The sequence below is a fragment of the Ursus americanus genome, chromosome 5 (genome assembly GCF_024610735.1).
Source record: "Ursus americanus isolate L20-20 chromosome 5, mUrsAme1.1.p, whole genome shotgun sequence".
Taxonomy (NCBI): Eukaryota; Metazoa; Chordata; class Mammalia; order Carnivora; family Ursidae; genus Ursus; species Ursus americanus.
In genome coordinates, this window is record NC_142131.1 from 27572084 (window position 1) to 27592803 (window position 20720).

The 20720-nt window shown below is 37.6% G+C and overlaps 2 protein-coding genes across 3 annotated transcripts in view; both read right to left on the bottom strand.

Moving 5' to 3' along the window:
- Positions 1-1973, bottom strand: part of CMYA5 (cardiomyopathy associated 5) — an 87912-nt gene extending 85939 nt beyond the window's left edge. The window contains exon 1 of the mRNA XM_045796395.2: positions 1682-1973. Within this exon, the coding sequence (XP_045652351.2) occupies positions 1682-1830 (149 nt within the window). The 5' untranslated portion in view covers positions 1831-1973. The remainder of the gene's footprint in view (positions 1-1681) is intronic.
- A 2858-nt stretch (positions 1974-4831) lies between these two features.
- Positions 4832-20720, bottom strand: part of TENT2 (terminal nucleotidyltransferase 2) — a 66722-nt gene continuing 50833 nt past the window's right edge. For both annotated transcript variants that reach the window (XM_045796401.2, XM_045796398.2), the window contains 3 exons: positions 13707-13798; positions 7847-7926; positions 4832-6294 (listed from right to left, as the gene is read on the bottom strand). In XM_045796401.2, coding sequence (XP_045652357.1) covers positions 6220-6294; positions 7847-7926; positions 13707-13798 — 247 coding nt within the window. In that variant the 3' untranslated portion in view covers positions 4832-6219. The remainder of the gene's footprint in view (positions 6295-7846; positions 7927-13706; positions 13799-20720) is intronic.

Consider the following 20720-nt stretch of genomic DNA (forward strand, 5'->3'; position numbering starts at 1 on the left):
CATGTCATCAAATCCAAAATTAAAGTGTGATGGTTTGCAAAGCCTCCACCCCCACCCCATTCGCTCTGGTTGCCCTCACTCTACTAATTCTGACTCTTGCCCTGATGTCCACCTTTCCATTCAAGAAAATGACTACCATCTGTAGTCAGAACAGGCTAAAATTTACTGCAGATAAATCCTATCTTTACCTGAAGATCTTGACCTTTGTCAAAGGGCAATGCAACCTCAACGCAGTGCTTTGAATCACTGTCAGCTGCCCATATTTTAGAGTAAATGAGTTTTCAAATTCTCTAGGTGGTAAGTTTTGGTTGGGCAAAGATATAAGGATCCTGAACACCACTAAGGGGGAAAGGTTATAAAGGCTGGGATTGATAGATTTCCCTTCTCAGTGTTATCCAGGAATCACAGGTCACTACTCCCTGTTCCATTTTCCACAGGTATCTTCTCTTCCTCTTTTCCTTTCTGTATCTCCTGCCTACTCACTAAAGCCCAGGTCATGCCCACTTCTCAAGGCAGCACAGATCTACATGCTCTCTTCCTCCCTGCCCCTCTCATTTATTTAGCACAGAGACTCACACTCTCCATACTGCTCTCTAACTTCTTCCATAAAGTCCTTGAGGTTAGGTACTGCAGCCACTTCCCACTTTCCGGTTACTAGGTAAATATGTGACCAACATTGCAGACTTCTAAACTGACTGACCATTCCCCCTTAATCAGTGCTACTCTACGGGCTACTTCAATGTCAGCTCTGCAGCCTTCGGTTGGACAGAACGTTAAGAGGGACATTCTGAAATGTCGCACATCCATCCATCACCTACAAAGCCATTCTACCGATAGTAGATGTAGGAAAGGACACCACTGACTGACAGAAAAACAAAAATGAACAAAAAACCCATACCCCAAAGAGAACGTGTGAAAGTAGTAACAAGTCCAAATATGAGATGAGTCCTACTATTCTCATTTTAGGGCAGACGTGAAGGCTGGGAGATGGAAGTGGAAGGAGACCCATATTTTTATACAGTATTGCCTAATTGTAATCACATTCATTGAAACGTTGATATTTGGAACCATGGGGGGGAAAAAGCAGGATTTTAAGATTGAAACTCATGTTTTCCTCCACATAATTTACGAGGCTTTATAGCAAATTAAAGTCCTTTTACAGCGACCTAGTCCTAGGCTAGGTTCCAAGAGACCTCCAGTCAGTCCTTTGAAGGCTCTAGAGCAGCCTTCTCAGTCTCCACCCCCACTTCATATCCCCTTCTCTTCTAGCTCAGGCTTTCAAGATTGTTCCTGTGCCTTGCGCCAGATGTAAGCGTTTCAGCACATTTCTGCAGTTAGGCAGGCCCCTAAGTAAATCCCCAGGACTAAACTAGAGCAGCAAGTCACAAGTTGCTCGGCGGAGAGGGGGGGGAGGAGGAAAGGGGGGCGGTAATGAACTTTGCTGCTGCAGGCGGGCCTGTCACTCCAGCTGACAGTAAGCACCGTCACCTTCAAGTTCCTTACCAAGGCAGCACCCCCTGAGAGAAAGTGCTTAGCTCGCCGGAAACGCAGGCTAGCGCTGAAAAAGAAAAGGGAAGCGTGCGGAGTCCCCGCGCGAAGCACCTGCCCTCGAGGCCGCATTTCCAGGCCCGCGGCGGGGCGGGCGTTCGGGCTGTGGCCTGAGGAGAGGGGCGCACGCTACCTGGCGTCCGGCTCCTCCTCCGACTCCGCGGCCGTCTCGTCCTCCTCGCTCACCGACTCCTCGTCGCTCTCCAGCCTTCGGGTGGCCTCCTCGTCCCCGTCGGAGCCGAGGGGACTCTCGGCGGCGTAGGTGCTGTCGCTGCTCGCCATCGTGCCTCTGCCGGGCCGGAGCCGGAACCGGAGCTGGAGCCGGAGCCGTCCGCGCGCGCCTGGTGTTCTCCCTCTGACTGCGTCTCTGGCCCCGGCCCGGCCCTTCCCTGCCCCGGCGGGCGGCTCGGGTTCCCGGCCCCGGGGGCGGGCTAGCCCCTAGACTTTAAATAGAAGGCGTCAAAGTTTCGCCACCGAGCTTCTGGGCTCAGCGAGTTCTCCTCTTCCCCCACGTCTGCCAACTTCCCCCCAGCCCTCCCCGCCCCAGGTTAAGCAGATCCCTGGCGGCCCTTCGGGCAGCTCTTGATCACCACTCCAAAGCGGGGCAGGCTCCAGCCGCACCGCGGAGTTGAAAGGAGAAAAAGCACCCAGCCCCGCCTCTCTTCCCTCCAGTGTGGCTTTGGTAGGCTGTGTGTTTGGTACCCAACTACTTGATGAACCATTCATTCCAACCAAGTAACTACTTACCGAGCAGAGCGCCTACTAATTCAGGCACTCGGCTAAGGGTCTCACTTTCATTACCCCTTCACAATTCTGCTGTGGAACTGCAATGCTGGTTCTCTAAATCAGAAATCTTAGGTTCAGAAGAGCTTGGGAAGCTGGCTGGCTCAAGGTCGCCTGCCTAGTGCAAGTGACCCAATGGGAAACAAAGCTAGGTCTGCCATTTTTAAGGGCCCAGTTTTCAACCATTGTTCGTTCATTATTGGCTCCTTTTGTGTTTGCAAATCAATTGTGTATTATCTTCCTCAGTGGCCTGTAGATTGTTCAGCCAGGGCATTTTTATCTCCCCTAAAAACCTTCAAGAGAAATAATTTTCCTCACATTGGCCCAAGTCTAAGTTCTGTCTGAAACTCAATCCAAAGGCCCCAGATCTTGGGTTGGATCATAGCATGCCCGTGCTTAAAACCCCTCAATAGCTTTCCAATGCTCAAGGACTAAAGCCCAAGCTCCTCAGGAAGATGAACACTGGATAACAATAGCCCACATTTGTCTGGTTTCTTCTTTACAAGTCAGGATTCCCAACATTTATCAAGTCACACCACTGTGCCTTTATTTATACAGTTCCTTCTGCCTGAAAGGTTTTTCCAACCTTTATTTACCTGGTGACTCCCCATTCAAGATCACCACCTTTCTCTGAAATGCCCAGGTTAAGTTCAATACCCCTTTCAGGTACCATTATTCTATATTCAAATTATGCTTGTGTCTCTTTCCCTCAGTACACTCTATAAATTTGTTACTCATCTTTTTCCACACCATCCTGATCTCTTACAAGCCCAGAAGCAAGCAAAGGACTTAGCACAGAGTAGACACTTAATGAATGTTGCCTGAAGAAAATCAGACCTGCTCAGTACATACGACAGAGAGATCTTTTATAACAGTCTTCTTTGCATGAAGATGATTTAATGGCTAGAATAGCTAACATTTATTTTTAATTACAGCAAATTCTATTCACAGAACTGTTAAATATGATGAACATAAGTTAGGTAATATTCACCAGTTACACTAGCTTGTATGTGTGCATTAAGTCGGTGAGCAAAGAACTACAGATAGTTCAGATACAGTACAGAAGTATCAGCTAGTGTGTATGGGAAGGGAAGACAGAGGAGTGCAGTCTTCCAGGGTTCTTTAAACCAGGTTCAGCAAGTTATTATCTTAACATGAGCTAGTCTTATCCAACCAATAATCCCAAATGACTGCTCACCTAGGATAAAAGGAATTCAATCATAGTTGTGGGAATCTGGTGAACACTAATCAAAACTACAGGTAGTTGCTGTATATTCCCTCCATCTAACTCAAAATTTATTGGGAACACTAATTAAAGTCAAGATTCAGGGGGCGCCTGGGTGGCACAGCGGTTAAGCGTCTGCCTTCGGCTCAGGGCGTGATCCCGGCGTTCTGGGATCGAGCCCCACGTCAGGCTCTTCTGCTATGAGCCTGCTTCTTCCTCTCCCACTCCCCCTGCTTGTGTTCCCTCTCTGGCTGGCTGTCTCTATCTCTGTCGAATAAATAAATAAAATCTTTAAAAAAAAATAAAATAAAATAAAGTCAAGATTCATTTGCAAAAATTCTGGTTCAAACCAATCCAAAATTTAGAACTGCAGTACAGATTACACAGTTTTAATTTTCTAACACTACCTTCCTAACAATGCATGCAAATATATAGAAATGGCCATATCAATACAAATAGAAAATAAAAGAATGTACTATTCATCACACAAATAAATAATTCAAACTGAAAATAATTTAAAAGTCTAAAAAATTCCCTCATATATTAACAGCCCACTTATCTGACATATTTGTCTATTACAAGGTACATAATCTTAGGCTTCAGTTTATTGATTTAGAAATGGGTATAAATTTATTAACATTAACTTCTTTATGTGTTATGGCAAGATAGATAAAAAGTAGCAGCAGTAAGATGGTGCGGGGGCAGGGGGCAGCGTGGCACTGAGCGCTGAGAAAACAGTGGCAATAAAAGAGTCCATACCATGGTAAATGAACGCTAGGGCTTTCTTAGGAAATGCCCCAATACTGTAGGGGCAGAACGTCCTACACACTTCCACATCCCTGAGAGCTACACAGTATTACCACAGAGTACTAGGACTGTTTTTTATTGTTTTTAATGATTATCGGAGTCATCACTAGAATATAAATTATACTCAATACATTCTGATAAAGAAGAGTTGCACAGTGTGTATTTTAGGAAATTTTCCAAGAAAAAGAATTGGATGTGTAAAGCTCAATTTCCTCAAAAGTGTTAAACATAAGTAAACTAAAAAAATTCACCTACGTGGAAAGCTTCATTCCTACTAATGCCTAAGAAACAGGGTGTTGATGTGGTTAGCTGACTTAACCAAGAATGAACTCAATTCTGAGATTCTCTGTATAATCTATATTATCAAGCATAAAAGTTCGATTCAGTTCAGTTCTAGGTAACTACAGCCTCCATCTCATCGCAAAAGTAAAGACTAGCACAGAAAAAAAAAAAAAGACACACCAACAATTTCCATATATAAACTTTATTCCATTTGACATCGTACAAAAATTTAAACTTAAAGAAGAAAATGAAAATATGCACCTTTACAAGTCAAAGAAAAGCAAAAGTCTTAGCATTTGAATTGGTCTGCAAAAACCCCAAATACATTAGAGGTACAAACTGTGCTACAGCAGGTCTAAAAGAAGTTGTACACAGTCTTTCTGAAAAAGTTAAAATTGTTTTCAAGATTACTTTTCATATTTAAATGTACAGGCACTGACCAATTTACAAATATTTACATAAACCAAATACAACCTTAATAAACACTGCAGCTTTTTTTTTTTTAGCAGCCACCACTACTTCATGTGGAAAAAAAATACTAAAAAAAGTTATCTTTACAAACATTAAGCTTTTATTTATAATAATTTTATGTCTTACCCAAAACATTTTATAGTGGCTTACTGCCTAAAAATTCCAGTTTAGATTACAATCCTATAATTGTATACAGAAAAAATCTGATACTATCAATAGGATATAATCTCAACTTTGATCTTTCAGTTTCTGCTGTTTCATGTCACAGGGAAAATAAAAGCAAGAAAACATGAAATAAAGTAAAAGTGCACAATGCACTGAACTATCATAAAGCACAGGGGACTTATAATCTTTTCAAAATGTCTACAATGAACGAATTCTTTAAAACAATTTACTAACTGCTGAACAATACAGAATTAGTGCTCATATTACTACAGTGCAAAATGTACTGTTTTCAACAAAAAATTTAAAGCAATCTCAAGAGTACATCAAAAGCACGTGAGGTACTAATGAAATGCTAATACAGACATACCCAAAGCCTCAGTCTATCCTGGTGAGTCAAGTGAAGACTTAAGGCAACTGTCCAGTATTTCATGCCTCTGCAGTGATTTCAGTGAAATAACAGATTTCATTTTGCTTCAAGTAACTGAATAACTGGCTTGAATCTTCACTTTACTAGAATAGACAGGCAACAAACTATCTACTGTACGTTATACATTAAATATGTATGAATCAGTCCCTTTCCAAAATTCCACACATCTCTTCAGTATTAGCATGTGGTATAATTAATTGAAGTTATATCAAAACCTTTTATTTGTTCAGATAATTCCCCCAAAAATATTTTATCTGATCTCCTGAAAATTCATGCCATAATATTACTAATCAATGTAAACATTTTCAAAAATACATCTTTAAATCAAAGGGTTTTATTAGGAAATGTCATAATAAAATATGCAATCTTTATATAAGTATGTCCTCTTAAAAATAAAACATGAAAACAAGAACAATTAAAAAGAAACCATGATGGAGGTAAACAAAATGCATTATGATGTTAACTATTGTTCTTTATTTCTCAGAAGATTTTATTAAGAAAGAGAGACCAGTTATCTTTTCAGGATAGCAGCTCTTAAAGGTAGTATACTGTTCAAATCTCTTTTGTTTTTCAATCTGTGCCATGACTGGGAGAGAAAGAAAAATCATTCTTAAAACACAAAATATAAGTGGAACAAAAGACTGAAAGGAAAGTTACTAGGATATTAATAGTGGTTCTCTCTAGGTGGTAAAATTGGGGTAATTTTTTTCTTTGTGTTTTTTTATCTCCCAAGTTTTAACATAGTAAAAGTATTGCTTCTGCCATCAGAAAAGGTTATTTAAAAGCCCTATACCTGTGTGATTCCAATTCATTAAAAAGAGAAATGGACATGGAGGTGGTACAAAAAAATATAATCGACAATATTCACATTTATTCACAGATTGAAACAATTTCATCTATAACAGCAAGGTAATTAAGACAAAACCTTTGGGTTTCAGAGGGTGTGAGAAGATTATTGCATCTAGTAAGCTTTTCAATCAAAAATAATATTATAGAGTAAATCTCTAATAAACCACTTTATACAGTTTTGAAAAAGAAGAGTAAATATAACTTGCAACAAAAAAAAGAAAAAAACTGAAATTCTTACTCAGAGGCTAAAAATCTGGTTCACTACTTGGAAACTACATATCCTTACAGTTTATTCTCACTTCAGTTGTTCAACTAACTGAAAGTATTGGTTTTATAGCTAATCAATCCTAAATGAAAGTTCACCCATCATAATCAGAGCTCATGCATCAACAATGTAGCAATGCTATTTTTGAGTTCTCAATTTGTTCTGACAGACAAAAATATTCCCTCTTGGATATTTGTTTTGCCCTGCAGAATTCCATTAATTTAAAATTTTCTAATCTGGCTGGCAAACTGAGAGGGCCTAATGTGGAAGGACAGCTTGTAATATGATACACTTGCATTTTTAATTATCATCAAAATAAAGTCCACTGTATGTCTAATGAGAAAGTATTCCTCTGAAATGACCTTCACAGTTTGCTGATCTTTTTTTTCAATGAAGCATTCTCTCCTATATGTCTCATAGTATATATTTCCATCAATGTGTTTCTACACTGTACTGTGGAACTCCTTGAAGAAAGAAACCACACCTAACAAAATCACTGATGAATCAATTCATACTGTGAACTAAAGAGCTAAATAATAAAAAACAGTTTATACACATGCGGCTGAAGTTTATATATACAAAATACATGTGTATACAAACACACTGATTTTTTTAATTTGTCAAAATATAAACAAAGATAAAAAGGTGCTCAAGTTCACTGTTACGGTGGGGTATGCAGAAGAAAAATCATGGAACAAACATCAGCTTTCTTCTAAAGCTACACTAAGTTCCTTTAAATTTTAAGGAGAAATGAGTCTGTTAGGTTTTACTCACTCAATCTGAGAGCTTAATTGGCTCACTAAGGAAATGCTTACTTCCATCAAAGTAAAAGCCATGTGAACGAAAACAGATTTCTCTGAAGAAAAGTATGTCTGTCTATCAGGTAATAAATTCCCTATTATGCCACATTAATGACTTCATAAAACAGGAATCAGGGCTATTCTGTCGTATTACATATATTTTTTCATTTTCAACGCATACTGTTCCACTAACGTTTCTAGAGTTAATCTGATACATTATTTACCTTTAAAAATTGATCCTTGATCATGTCAAATTTCTGCTTCTCATGCACAGCTCTGGCTGTATTTGTTCCATCAAAAGGTTCTGCAATATTAAACATACATATAAACAAGAAATTATTAAAATTAGAACTTAAGTTTTTATATTAGATTGAACTATATGAAACTGCCAATATTTGATGACAGTTTTTAACCAAAATAGCAATTGCATATTGTGAAGCCTAATCTCTTATTAGATATAGGCATATAAAAATAGTTTTATTATGAACTGTTTAATAAGGTAGATAGAATTCGAGTGAGAGGGTAACTAAAAACAAAGTCATCAGCATAGGTATGTCAAGTCTAAATCACAAGAGTAAGACTTCTTTAGAATCACAGAGGGTCAAGGACCTATCCCTACCCTAAGGGAAACAAAAATAAGTTAAAGAAAAAAGAATTATCAGGGGCGCCTGGGTGGCACAGCGGTTGGGTGTCTGCCTTCGGCTCAGGGCGTGATCCCGGCGTTATGGGATGGAGCCCCACATCAGGCTCCTCCGCTATGAGCCTGCTTCTTCCTCTCCCACTCCCCCTGCTTGTGTTCCCTCTCTTGCTGGCTGTCTCTATCTCTGTCGAATAAATAAATAAAATCTTTAAAAAAAAAAAAAAGAATTATCAAAAAGAATAAAACACTATACACAAAAAAGGTGGTCAATGTCAAATACCACAGAAAGGTAATTTTAAATTTAATTTTAATTTGAAAGATCTCGGATTTGTCCAGCAGGAGAAAGGTCACTACTTTTGTAAGCAGAGGTTTAATACTCATGAGGATAGAAAACAGTGCAGAGTTATGGTGTGAGTAGGTGGTTTAGAAAAAGATACAATGAGTACAGTAACTTGTAGGAGAAATTTGACAGTGAAGGAGAGAGAGAAACAGGAGAGCAAGTACAGAAGACAGGAAAAAAACAAAGGAAAAGTTTTTTATGTGTGTGTCTCCAACACTACCTTCCACGTCTTCACCCTCACCCCACTAACCCTTCACCCACAAGGTAGGAGAGAAGAGTCCATATATAGACATAAGGAACCTGTATGAGAAGACAAAGAAACTGAGGATGCTAGTGAGAAAAGAAAGATAACTAAAGGCATTAAAACGAGATGAGATAGCTGAAATAATGCCAAGAGTAGGTAAAAATTACTAGAGTTTAAGAATCTTGGCACTGGGGGCGCCTAGGTGGCTCTGTCAGTTAAGCACCTGATTCTTGATCTCAGCTCAGGTCTTGATCTCCGGGTCGTGAGTTCAAGCCCTACACTGGGCTCCACGTTGGGCGTGGAGCCTACTTAAAAAATAAAAAAAGGAATTTCGGCATGGTGAAAGAGGGGAAAAAAAGGACTTACAAGAGCCAGTAGAATCAAGAGTATTTTTCAAGGATGAGAAGAGCTATGTATGCTCTAAAGCTGAAAGAGAATTTGACGAGAGAGAAAGAAAATGAAGTTGCTAGAAGGAAGAAATGCAATTTAGGGGAAAGACCTGGAAAAAGTGTGGAAGAATAGGAAATCTGATGAAGAGGTTAACTCTAGATTTATCACATAATCTAAGCAGACCCATAATTTTAAAAAACTCCTTTTGTATATACATTTTTTGATTGCTTAAGAAGGCTATTTTCAAAAGGACTTTATTGTCACAGTATAGGCACACTCTGTTTTACTACACTTCACTTTATTGAACTTCACAGATACTATGCATTTTACAAATTGAAGGTCTATGGCAACCCTGTGTTGAGCAAGTCTAGCGGTGCCATTTTTACAACAGCATTTGCTCACTTTGTTGTCTCTATCATATTTTGGTAATTCTCATAATATTTCAAACTTTTCATCATTACTGTATCTGTTACAGTGATCTGTGATAAGCCGGCTTTGACGCTGTGATTATTGTAATTGTTCGTGGGCACCAGGACCACACCCACACAGGATGGCAAACTTGAGAAACGCTGTATGTGTTCTGACTGCTCCACCCAGTGGCCACTGCCCCACCTCCCTCTCCTCAGGCCTCGCTATTTTCCCTGAGACACATCAATATTGAAATTAGGCCAATTAATAACCCCACAATAGCCTTGACATATTCAAGTGAAGTAAAAGGAAGAGCTGCATATCTTTCACTTTAAATCAAAAGCTAGAAATGATTAAGCTTGGTGAAGAAGGCATGTTGAACACCAAGACAGACCAAAAGCTAGGCCTCTTGGACAAGTTAGCCAAGTTGTACATGCAAAGGAAAAGTTTCAGTGGTCTGGACAGAAGACCAAGTGGACACAACACTCCCTTAAGCCAAAACCTATTTAGAGTAAGGCCCTAACTCTCTTCAATTCTATGAAGGCTGAGAGAGGTGAGGAAGCTGCAGAAGAGAAGTCTGAAGCTAGCAGAGGTTGGTTTATGAGGCTTAAGGAGAGAAGTCATCTCCATAACATGAAAGTACAAGGTGAAGCAGCAAGTGCTGATGTAGAAGCTGTAGAAATTTACTCAGAAGATCTAGCTAAGATAATTCCCGAAGGTGGCTACATTAGCCAACAGATTTTCCATGTAAATGAAACAGTCTTATATTAGAAAAAGATGCCATCCAGGATTTTCATAACTAGAGAGAAGTCAAGGCCTGGCTTCAAAGTTTCAAAGGACAAGATCACTCTCTTATTAGGGGCTAATGCAGCTGATGACTTTAAGTTGAAGTCAAATTCATTTACCATTCTGAAAATCCTAGGGCCCTTAAGAATTATGCTGTATCTACTATGCCTGTGCTCCATAAATGGAACAACAAAGCCTGGATGACAGAGCACATCTGTTTACAATATATTATTTTAAGCCCACTTTTAAGACCTACTATTCAGAAAAAAAAATTCCTTTCAAAATATGACTGCTCCTTGACAATATACTTGGTCATCCAAGAGCCCTGATGGAGATATACAATGAGATTGTTGTTTTCATGCCTGCTAACACAATATCCATTCTGCAGCCCAAGGATCAAGGAGCAACTTTCAAGTCTCATTACTTAAGAAATATATTTTGTAAGGCTATAACTGCCATAGGTAGTGATTTCTCTATGGATCTGGGCAAAGGCCACTGAAAACCTTCTAGAAAGGATTCACCATTCTAGCTGCCATTAAGGACATTTGTGATTCACTGGAAGAGGTCAAAACATCAGCATTAACAGGACTTTGGAAGAAGCTGATTCCAACCCTAATGGATGACTTTGAGGGGTTCAAGACATCAGTGGAGAAGTAACTGCAGAGGTGGTGGAAACAGCAAGAGAACTAGAATTAGAAGTGAAACTTGAAGATGTGGCTGAATTGCTACCATCTCATGATAAAACTTGAGTGGATAGGACCTGCTTCTTGTAGATGAGCAAAAAAAGTGGTTTCCTGAGACAGAATCTACTCCTGGTGACAATACTGAAAAGACAACAAAGGATTCAAAGGACTAAAAATATTACATAAACTTAGCTGATAAAGGAGGGGCAGGGTTTGAGAGAATTGACTCCAATTTTGAAAGATGTTCTATGGGTAAAATGCTCTCACATGCTACAGAGAAATCATTTGTGAAAGGAAGAATCGATGCAGCAGACTTCACTGCTGTCTCATTTCAAGAAATTGCCAGAGCCACCTCAACCTTCAGCACCATCACCCTGATCAGTCAGCAGCCATCAACATCAAGGCAAGACCCTCCATCAGCCAAAAGATTACAACTTGTTGAAAACACAGATGATGGGTAGCGTAGATGATGGGTAGCATTTTTTAGCAACAGTCTTCTTAAATTAAGATAAATACTTTATTCTTTTAGATATAATGCTATTGTGTATTTAACAGACTACAACATAGGGTAAACATAACTTTCACATGCACTGGGAAACCAAAAAAATTCATTTGACTCGCTTTATTGCATTATTTGCTTTATTACAGTGGTCTGGAACTGAACCCACAATAAACTAAGATATGCCTGTGTTTTTTAATAGCATAATGCCATATGCCAAGCTATTGGATCACATCACACACAGCACAAGTATTTAATATTCAAAAGAACACAAGTAAATAAATAATATACACCCACTGTGCAATTTAACCAACCACCAAAGCAGGAAATTTAATTTCATATTCACAAGCTCTTAAAATGTTGCATATAATCCAAGATTAAAATATTCTAAATTTGATGTTTTCCTACAAACACTGAACTTTACACTTTATTCTTTTTTAACCTCAAAGTTTACAAAAGTCTTCAATTTAGCATCTTTGAGAAAAGTTTTGCTTCTTTTTTTTTTTTAATGATTTTTTATTATATTATGTTAGTCACCATACAGTACATCCCCGGTTTCCGATGTAAGGCTCGATGATTCATTAGTTGTGTATAACACCCAGTGCACCATGCAATACGTGCCCTCCTTACTACCCATCACCCGTCTATCCCATTCCCCCACCTCCCTCCCCTCTGAGGCCCTCAGTTTGTTTCTCATAGTCCATAGTCTCTCATGTTTCATTCCCCCTTCTGATTACCCCCCCTTTCTTTATCCCTTTCTTCCCCTACCGATCATCCTAGTTCTTATGTTCCATAGATGAGAGAAATCATATGATAGTTGTCTTTCTCTGCTTGACTTATTTCACTTAGCATTATCTCCTCCAGTGCCATCCATGTGGCAGCAAATGTTGAGAACTCGTTCTTTCTGATAGCTGAGTAATATTCCATCGTATATATGGACCACAACTTCTTAATCCAGTCATCTGTTGAAGGGCATCTCGGCTCCTTCCACGATTTAGCTATTGTGGACATTGCTGCTATGAACATTGGGGTGCATATGGCCCTTCTCTTTACTATGTCTGTATCTTTGGGGTAAACACCCAGTAGTGCAATGGCTGGATCATAGGGTAGCTCAATTTTTAACTTTTTAAGGGACCTCCACACTGTTTTCCAGAGTGGTTGTACCAACTTGTGAAAAGTTTTGCTTCTTGAAGTCAATCTCCCTCCAACTCAAAGAAATAATCAACTACACGTACATTAATTTTAGAGAACAGATTATCTTCAGGGCATTTAATTTTTAAAGTAAAATAAATTTCTATTCATAAAAATCTAGCTTGTGCATTAAGTATCAATATTTTAATTTTAAAAGAAATCATTTTATCTCAATGTAAGAATCATCACATAAAGATAGTATTTTCTTCAACCTTAAGTCATGAAATTGAGGTTCAATCAACTACAAGGAGGGATATGTAAAGACTGCTCAAATATTATGAACAAGAAGATTAAATGCCTAAATTCATATTTATTATTTTTTTACAGCTAAAGAATTAAATTATTTTTAAAAATTTAATGAAAATACTCAGCCATAAAAAAAATGAAATCTTGCTATTTGCAACAATGTGGATGGAGCTAGAGAGTATTATGCTAAGTGGAGTTAGTCAGAGAGACACAAATACCGTATGATTTTACTCCTATGTGGAAATTAAGAAACAAAATAAACGAACACAGAGAGGAAAAAAACAGAGAGGCCAACCAAGAAACAGACTGCTAACTACAGAGAACAAACTGATGGTCACCAGAGGGGAGGTGGGTGGAAGGATGGGTGAAATAGGTGATGGGGATTAAGGAGGGCACTTCTGATGAGCACCAGGTGTTGTATGGAAGTGCTGAATCACTGACTTCTACACACATGAAACTAATATTACACTGTATTTTAACTGGAATTTAAATAAAAAAATGGAAGAAAAAAAGAAGAAAATTTTACAACTAAAGACTTGTAAGCCAGAACATAAATGTATTACTTTTAACTGAAATACAAACTGGAATTATTCAAGTAATTCTCTTAGTACCATGGTGATAACCGGGTGGTAAATAAGTAGTTATGGGAAAATCTACCTTCTACACAGATGTATTTATTTCTCCATTCAATACCATCAGGCCTGGGAATGGCTTTGGCTTCACGAACTGAAATCATTTGACTGTTCCAGCTACAAGAAGAAAAACATAATTGTGTTAACTATTTTTTTAATTTTCCTTTTTATTGTATTTGTTATATAATGCTAAGTCCCATTCTAATTTTCTCACAGAATACTGAAACTTGCCTTGACCCTCAGCACCACAATCCCTATTTCCCCTTCTCCTTTTTTCTCCACAGCACTTATATTCTAACAATTTGCTTATTTTGTATGTTGTTTATTCTATGTCTCGCCCAAGCAGAATGAAAACTCCAAGATACGGATTTATGTATTTTTTTCACTGTTCAAATAGTTTCTTAGTATAAAGTAGGCGTTCAATACATACTTATTGAATAAATGAAGTAATATGAAAAATAAGAAAGTGTAAGCAAGCAAAAAACATCAAAATTATGTTCACTGTTAGCACCTCAGTAAGGATTTTTTATTTCTTGAGATGCAATCTTGTGTTGTTTTCTGCTATCATTAAATAATTTTTGTTTACTGCATGTTCACTTGTATGATTTGGGAGAAAATTTTACAATTATCCAAGAGAAGCCAGTAGATGCTCTTTCATGAAAAACTAATACTCTATGAAAACATACTGCTATTGCTATATAGGAGATGTAGCTATTAACAGTAAAGTTATATTCAAGTAAGACAATTTTTTATCAGCATGTCTGAAGGTAAATTGTTCAGTCTTTAGTATGTACTAACTTTACACTCTGTTTTTTAAAAATTTCTTTACAATTATAGTAGGTCTGCACAGGTAGTTTTCTTTTTCTCAAGGAACACTAAAATGTATGACCATTCAGCTTTTATGAAAGAGACAAATGCGTCTGGGAAATAGTTGATATATCTTTTTTCAGCCATATTTAGCTTTGCCCACCATTTCATTAAGAATAGAAAGACCAAGGTTTGGGACCTTCCAACTCCAACACTTATCCTACCCTTCCCTTATTTATCAGATAAAAGAATCCCTAAGAATATAATTGAGGGTCCAATATGGCATTTGTTTCTGGAAAATGGATTAATCTATGTTAAATATGCAAAAAAAATCGCATCTTGTGAAGCTTGATAATTAAAAAGGATCCCCTCAAAGTATGATTTTCTATTTTTTCTTATGGGGAATACAATATAGAAATACTTTACAAAGACAACTTTAAGTTCTTTAAGAATACATATCAGAATTTATGCTTTTTAAAAACTAAGTGGGTTATCAATGAGAAACAGTATTAATTACAGTAACATGTTTTAGATATTTCACGTACAGCAGCTCCCTTAGTATGAACTCCAAAGAGAAAAGAAGTACGCTGCTCTGTTGGTCCAAATGTGTTTCCAAACTTTTTTTAAAATAACAACCTAGGGGTGCCTGGCCGGCTCAGTCAATAGGTAGAACATGCAACTCTTGACGCTGGGGTTGTGAGTTCAGGCCCCACACTGGGTGTAGAGATTACTTAAATAAATTAATAAGTAACTAATAACAATAAAATAACAATGTTAAGGGGAGAGTTATATAACCACATGCCTGAACCCAAACATGATCACAGTAGAATTATACTTTGTGCTACTTTACTTTATACCACTTAAGATATATTTCACTAAGGAAATGAACTTTTCTCCTGAGACTACTTGTTCTCACAGTTGAATCTGCAATAAAAATAAAATTAAAATTGGAAACATTATGTTAAAAAAGGATAGACTTTTTTTCTTTCAGACAAGTTTAAAATCTTGAAATACTGTACCCTGCTATTAAATTACAATTTTTACTTTCTTAAATCACAGGATTTCCTCCTCACCACCATACCTGTATGAAATCCAATCCTGAATTTACATTACATGCCAATACCTGGTTCTAAATTGGGTCACAGAAATATATGTGACATACCAATATTCACTTTATCATCCCTAACCAGGTATCATTTAAGCTTCAACCTATAATCAACCCAAATAATGCAGTTATTTAAGTGACTGTTTCACCTGAAGTACTTCACAGAGAAAAAAAAAAAAATTTAAATCACTCTTCTTCAGGACTGACTCAATCTATTGCATTTTCAAAGTACTTTTAAATATTCCTAAATTACTAAATATTTGAAATCATAAAACCTGATATATATAATTTATATACTATTTTTCCTCTTAGAGTTGAATTTAAATGTAAAATTCCAATGACAATTTAGAAACATTTTCCCTAAATATTTCTTTAAAACAGATAGGCCCCAAATTAAGGGGACTTATACCATATTTTTCTACCATAATTTGTTTGCCATGTAAAAATCTGTTATTGTCACTCAATAATTAAAATAATTAAAATAAGATACAGTCTATAGAAGAGGAATGTATCAGAAAAAAACAAAGAGCTAATACTGAGCTTAATTTAATCTAAAATAGATTTGATAATATATGATAACCTTTTGAATGTAAAACTGGGCTTACCAACTCTACATTGGTAAGATGTTTGCTTCTTTTCTTCAGTAATGATAATGCCCTGCTACTGATCTATTAACTGTCTTCTAGCCATTCTTCTTGTGACTAAGTATTTTGTGATTATTTTGAAATAAATACTATGCTTACATTGGAACGTTACAAACAAAAATTTAAGTCCAACAAAAAAAGTCAAAATTATGGGTCTGAACTATGTGGCTATATATTATACAAGACTAGTCAAATTAAGTGAACAAATATATACAGTTTCGTTTTATTATTAAGGGCTAGGAAGCAAACAGAAAATGTCAGGGATTTCAAACCTCATAAGCAAACAGAAAATTCTGCTCTAATCCCAGAGTTTTTTGTTTTGTTCTTCTGCCTGACCCTTTTTTCTACCTGACCCCTTACATGCTGGTGTCCATCAGGGCTTTGCCTCTTTCAATCCTCTCCTAATGCAACAGTACCCCTTCCAAGCTTTAACAGTTTGATGTTTCTTTCCCAAATCCTTTTCTCCAGCTCTACGTTGCCACTAAGCTCTAAGACAATTGTTGCAACTAACAATTGGAAACTGCGACCTGGATGTCCTACATGCATCCCTGCGCCCACGTTTTCAGGACTGAATTTAATACATTCGGTCAGTAGATGCTCTTTCACGCTTGCATTCCCCTCCCCCAACTCTCTTACCCTTCTTGCTGCACTCAACTTGGTTGATATACAACCATAATTAAATCTTTGTCTACATCAATCCTTTCCCCTGCAGCTCAATGTGGCTGGAGAAAAATATGCAACCATTGTGACCTTTAAATTCATAACTTTAAATTCACTTTAAATTCATGATGACTCAGCTTAAAAGGATCCTAAATGCTACTACCCACCAAACATACTGTATTTCCACAGTTAATTCACTCCTTTACTCTCCTACAGGACAATTCATACTTTCCCTCATTTTTCAAATTTCCTCCCTCACAATGATTGCCAGGTGATGGCCATGCTTCATTTCACTAAAAAAACTAAAGCAACCAAAAGATAATTTCCATCACCTCTCACCACATGAACTCACTGGCATTCCTTTGAATCCATATACTCCACTTTTTCTTATTATTATTAATGCATCATATGTGCTCCTATCCCATTTGTGCTCTAGATTCCAACCTTTCGTGATTCAGAGAAGCGTACTATTCAACAATTTACTATCTTTTTCTGGTATCATCAATTTTGCCATCAAGATAGGTTATTTCTCCTTTCTAAAAACAAAGACTCAACCCCACTTAACTCTCCAATTTCTACTCCATTTTTTCTGCTCCCCTTTACAAGTATATAAAGTCTACATATTACTAGTATCTGTCTATACACTTTCCTATCTGTATTTAACTCGTCCCTATTAGCTCTTGAGCCCATACCAATGAAGCTTTTTATCCCTATTTTTCCACAGAAACTGTTCCTGACAAAGGTCCAGTGGCCTCCACATAGGACCAATGTTGCAATGGTCAGCTTTTAGTTCTTATCTTATACTTGATCCATCAAAAAATGTGACACAGATAATCACTCCTTCCCCCTTGAAACATTTTTCCCCCTTTGGATTCCAAGACAGCACATTCTATTGGTTTTCCTCCTATCTCAATGATCCTTCTTTTACAGACTATAAATTAGTTCCTTCTTATCCCTAACCTCATGTATATACAATTTGTTTGTTTAATGCCTATCTCTCCATACTACATACTACAATGTAAGCTCCATGAAGACAAACACTTCTGCCTGTTTTGTTAATTGCCATATCCCCAGTGCACACAAAAATAGCTTGATATATAGTAGGCACTCAATGATCTATTGATTAAATGAGAGGGAAAAAAATCAGAGTAAGAAAGGAGACAGTCAGAAAAATTGGGCCTTTGTAATTTCTTTCTTTAAAAAATGTATTTAAGTATGCAGGCATGCATTTTTAACACAAGGGATATGACTAGCAGTAATGGCATGTGATTAGGCATCCACAGAATATACAGGATTACAAAATAGGTAACCTTTTAAGTTTCCTAGAATCTCTAGTACCTAGTGTAAGATTATTTAAAATTTAATTGTGTTTTGTTAAAATACAAAATGATTACATTCTGACTTTATTTTTTCCTAGTTTCTCTGAGCAACCTGATGCTTTTTTTTTTGTTTATCAGTTCCCTGCTCCCAAGTACAGTTCTAGAAGCCTGGCTTCATTTGAGAAATTTCAGCAGCAAGGTTTAGGAGAAAGCCTCATGTGAGTGAAGTAGATAAGAAAATCTTAGTAATTTTTAAATGGCCATACAAAATTCCTGCAACATTTATACCACATACTCAAGCATCCCTTAACAGGCACTTAATTCTGTCTTCGAGTAAAGAGAATTTTCTAATTGAATGTCTCAAAGTTCAGAAGAAAAATCCTTAAAAACATTTCTAACAGGGGGCGCCTGGGTGGCACAGCAGTTGGGCATCTGCCTTCGGCTCAGGGCGTGATCCCGGCATTATGGGATCGAGCCCCGCATCGGGCTCTTCTGCTATGAGCCTGCTTCTTCCTCTCCCACTCCCCCCGCTTGTGTTCCCTCTCTCGCTGGCTGTCTCTATCTCTGTCGAATAAATAAATAAAATCTTTAAAGAAAAAAAAAAATTCTAACAGCTGCTAGAATTCCTTTGCACAGCACCTAGTTCACTGCCATGACTACATTCTTTTTTTTTTTTTTTTTTAAAGATTTTATTTATTTATTTGACAGAGAGACAGCCAGCGAGAGAGGGAACACAGCAGGGGAGTTGGAGAGGAAGAAGCAGTTTCCCAGCGGAGGAGCCCGATGTGGGACTCGATCCCGGAATGCCGGGATCAAGCCCTGAGCCGAAGGCAGACGCTTAACGACTGCGCTACCGAGGCGCCCCCCATGACTACTTTCTTGGCAGTGCTCCCTACAGTCGAATTTCTGAAAATAACTGGAATGAAACAATACACTTGACAAATGCACTGTATGATGAAAGAAAAGGTGAAGATGTCTCCTAGATCGTGTATCATAGTGAAAACAAATACATCCAAAAGCTCAAAACCTCTTTTGAAGTCTCAGCATCCTAGCCAGTATCAACTGGCACAACCAGCTAGTTGCTGTTAATACTAAACTAATAAACAAACCTGTTCATCTACCATTTTGTTTCAGTCCAACAAAGCAGCTGACTTTCAAGGCACTGGTATCTAGATGCTCTAATCCTAAACTATACATGGTAGAAATATACCTTTTTTCTATGAATCCTTTTCCCTCTCTGCAAACTTCCCTAATTTACGATAGAAAAGACAATGTCAATATATTCTAACAATTGAGAATGTGGTTTTGGAGTCAGACCTGAGACTGAATCCCAATTCTCTCATTATCTAGCTGTACTGCCATGGGCAAGTTTCAAGTACACAAATTCCCTAGGCCTCACAAGCAGTTACTATGAGGCTTAAATGAGATAATACACAAGAATCACTCAGCGTACTATAGGACACTAAGTAAATACTCACGAAACATCAGCTATTGTTACTGCAGCATCTTACAAATCCTGACTCTAGAATAACTTTTACAGTGTCTTATAATCTTAAATCTTTTCTCATCTTATAAATGAAGGCTCCTTCCTTTCTATCCTTGTTGTCTGGACTTACACTCTGGTCCTAGTCATCTTTAACGATGATTATTATAACTTCATTCTTATTGAACTACTTTCCACCAGCCCTTTTCCTGCTTTTTTTCTTAACCTGATTCAGTAACTTTTAAGCCATCTTAAGGATCTTTGCAACATGTCTATAACCTTACCCTCTGCTTCAAAATTATTTATTTATAGCAAGAATTTTTCAAGTACCCACTCTCTAGCACTGGGCTAGGTAATGGAGATACAACTGTAAACAAAACAGACACAGTCTGGTGAAAGCTTTGCTTTGAGGAATTTAAGTAACAGTACTTCTTTCATGCCCTATGTTTCAAATCATCTATGAGTCAAAATTCTTTAGAGCTACTACACCATAGCAAATAAGGCAATACCAACACTGCAGTAAAGTACCATAGTTAAGAGTATGAATTTTGCAGTCAAAACTATCAGAAATACTCCCCCTGACTAGCTGTGTGATTTGGGGCAAGTTTCTTCACCTCTCTGTATATGTGCTTCACTGGTAAAATGGGCATGATATAATATCGCATCATATGGCTCCTATGTAAATAAGAAGATATACATAATCTGTTGGGAACAGTTTTTCCCAGCTCGTAATAACAATTTATAACAAATGCTATTATTACTCCCCTCTCCAAATCTTTTCAAAATGGTACCCTGTGGTTAATGTATCCCCCTCCTTTAACTTCATAAAACTGCTAAGTCCTTTCTCTTCCCCACATTTCAAGCTTTTTTGAGCTGCAATTCCTAACCCCACTCTATCTGGACTTCTAGGACTCCCTTAGGAACGTTCAATTAAGTCCAGTCTAATTATATACACTGTATAGTGTTCCATGTTTACATGTTACCCTCAGAAGAAAGGGCAAAAAAAGGAAAGAGTATTCCT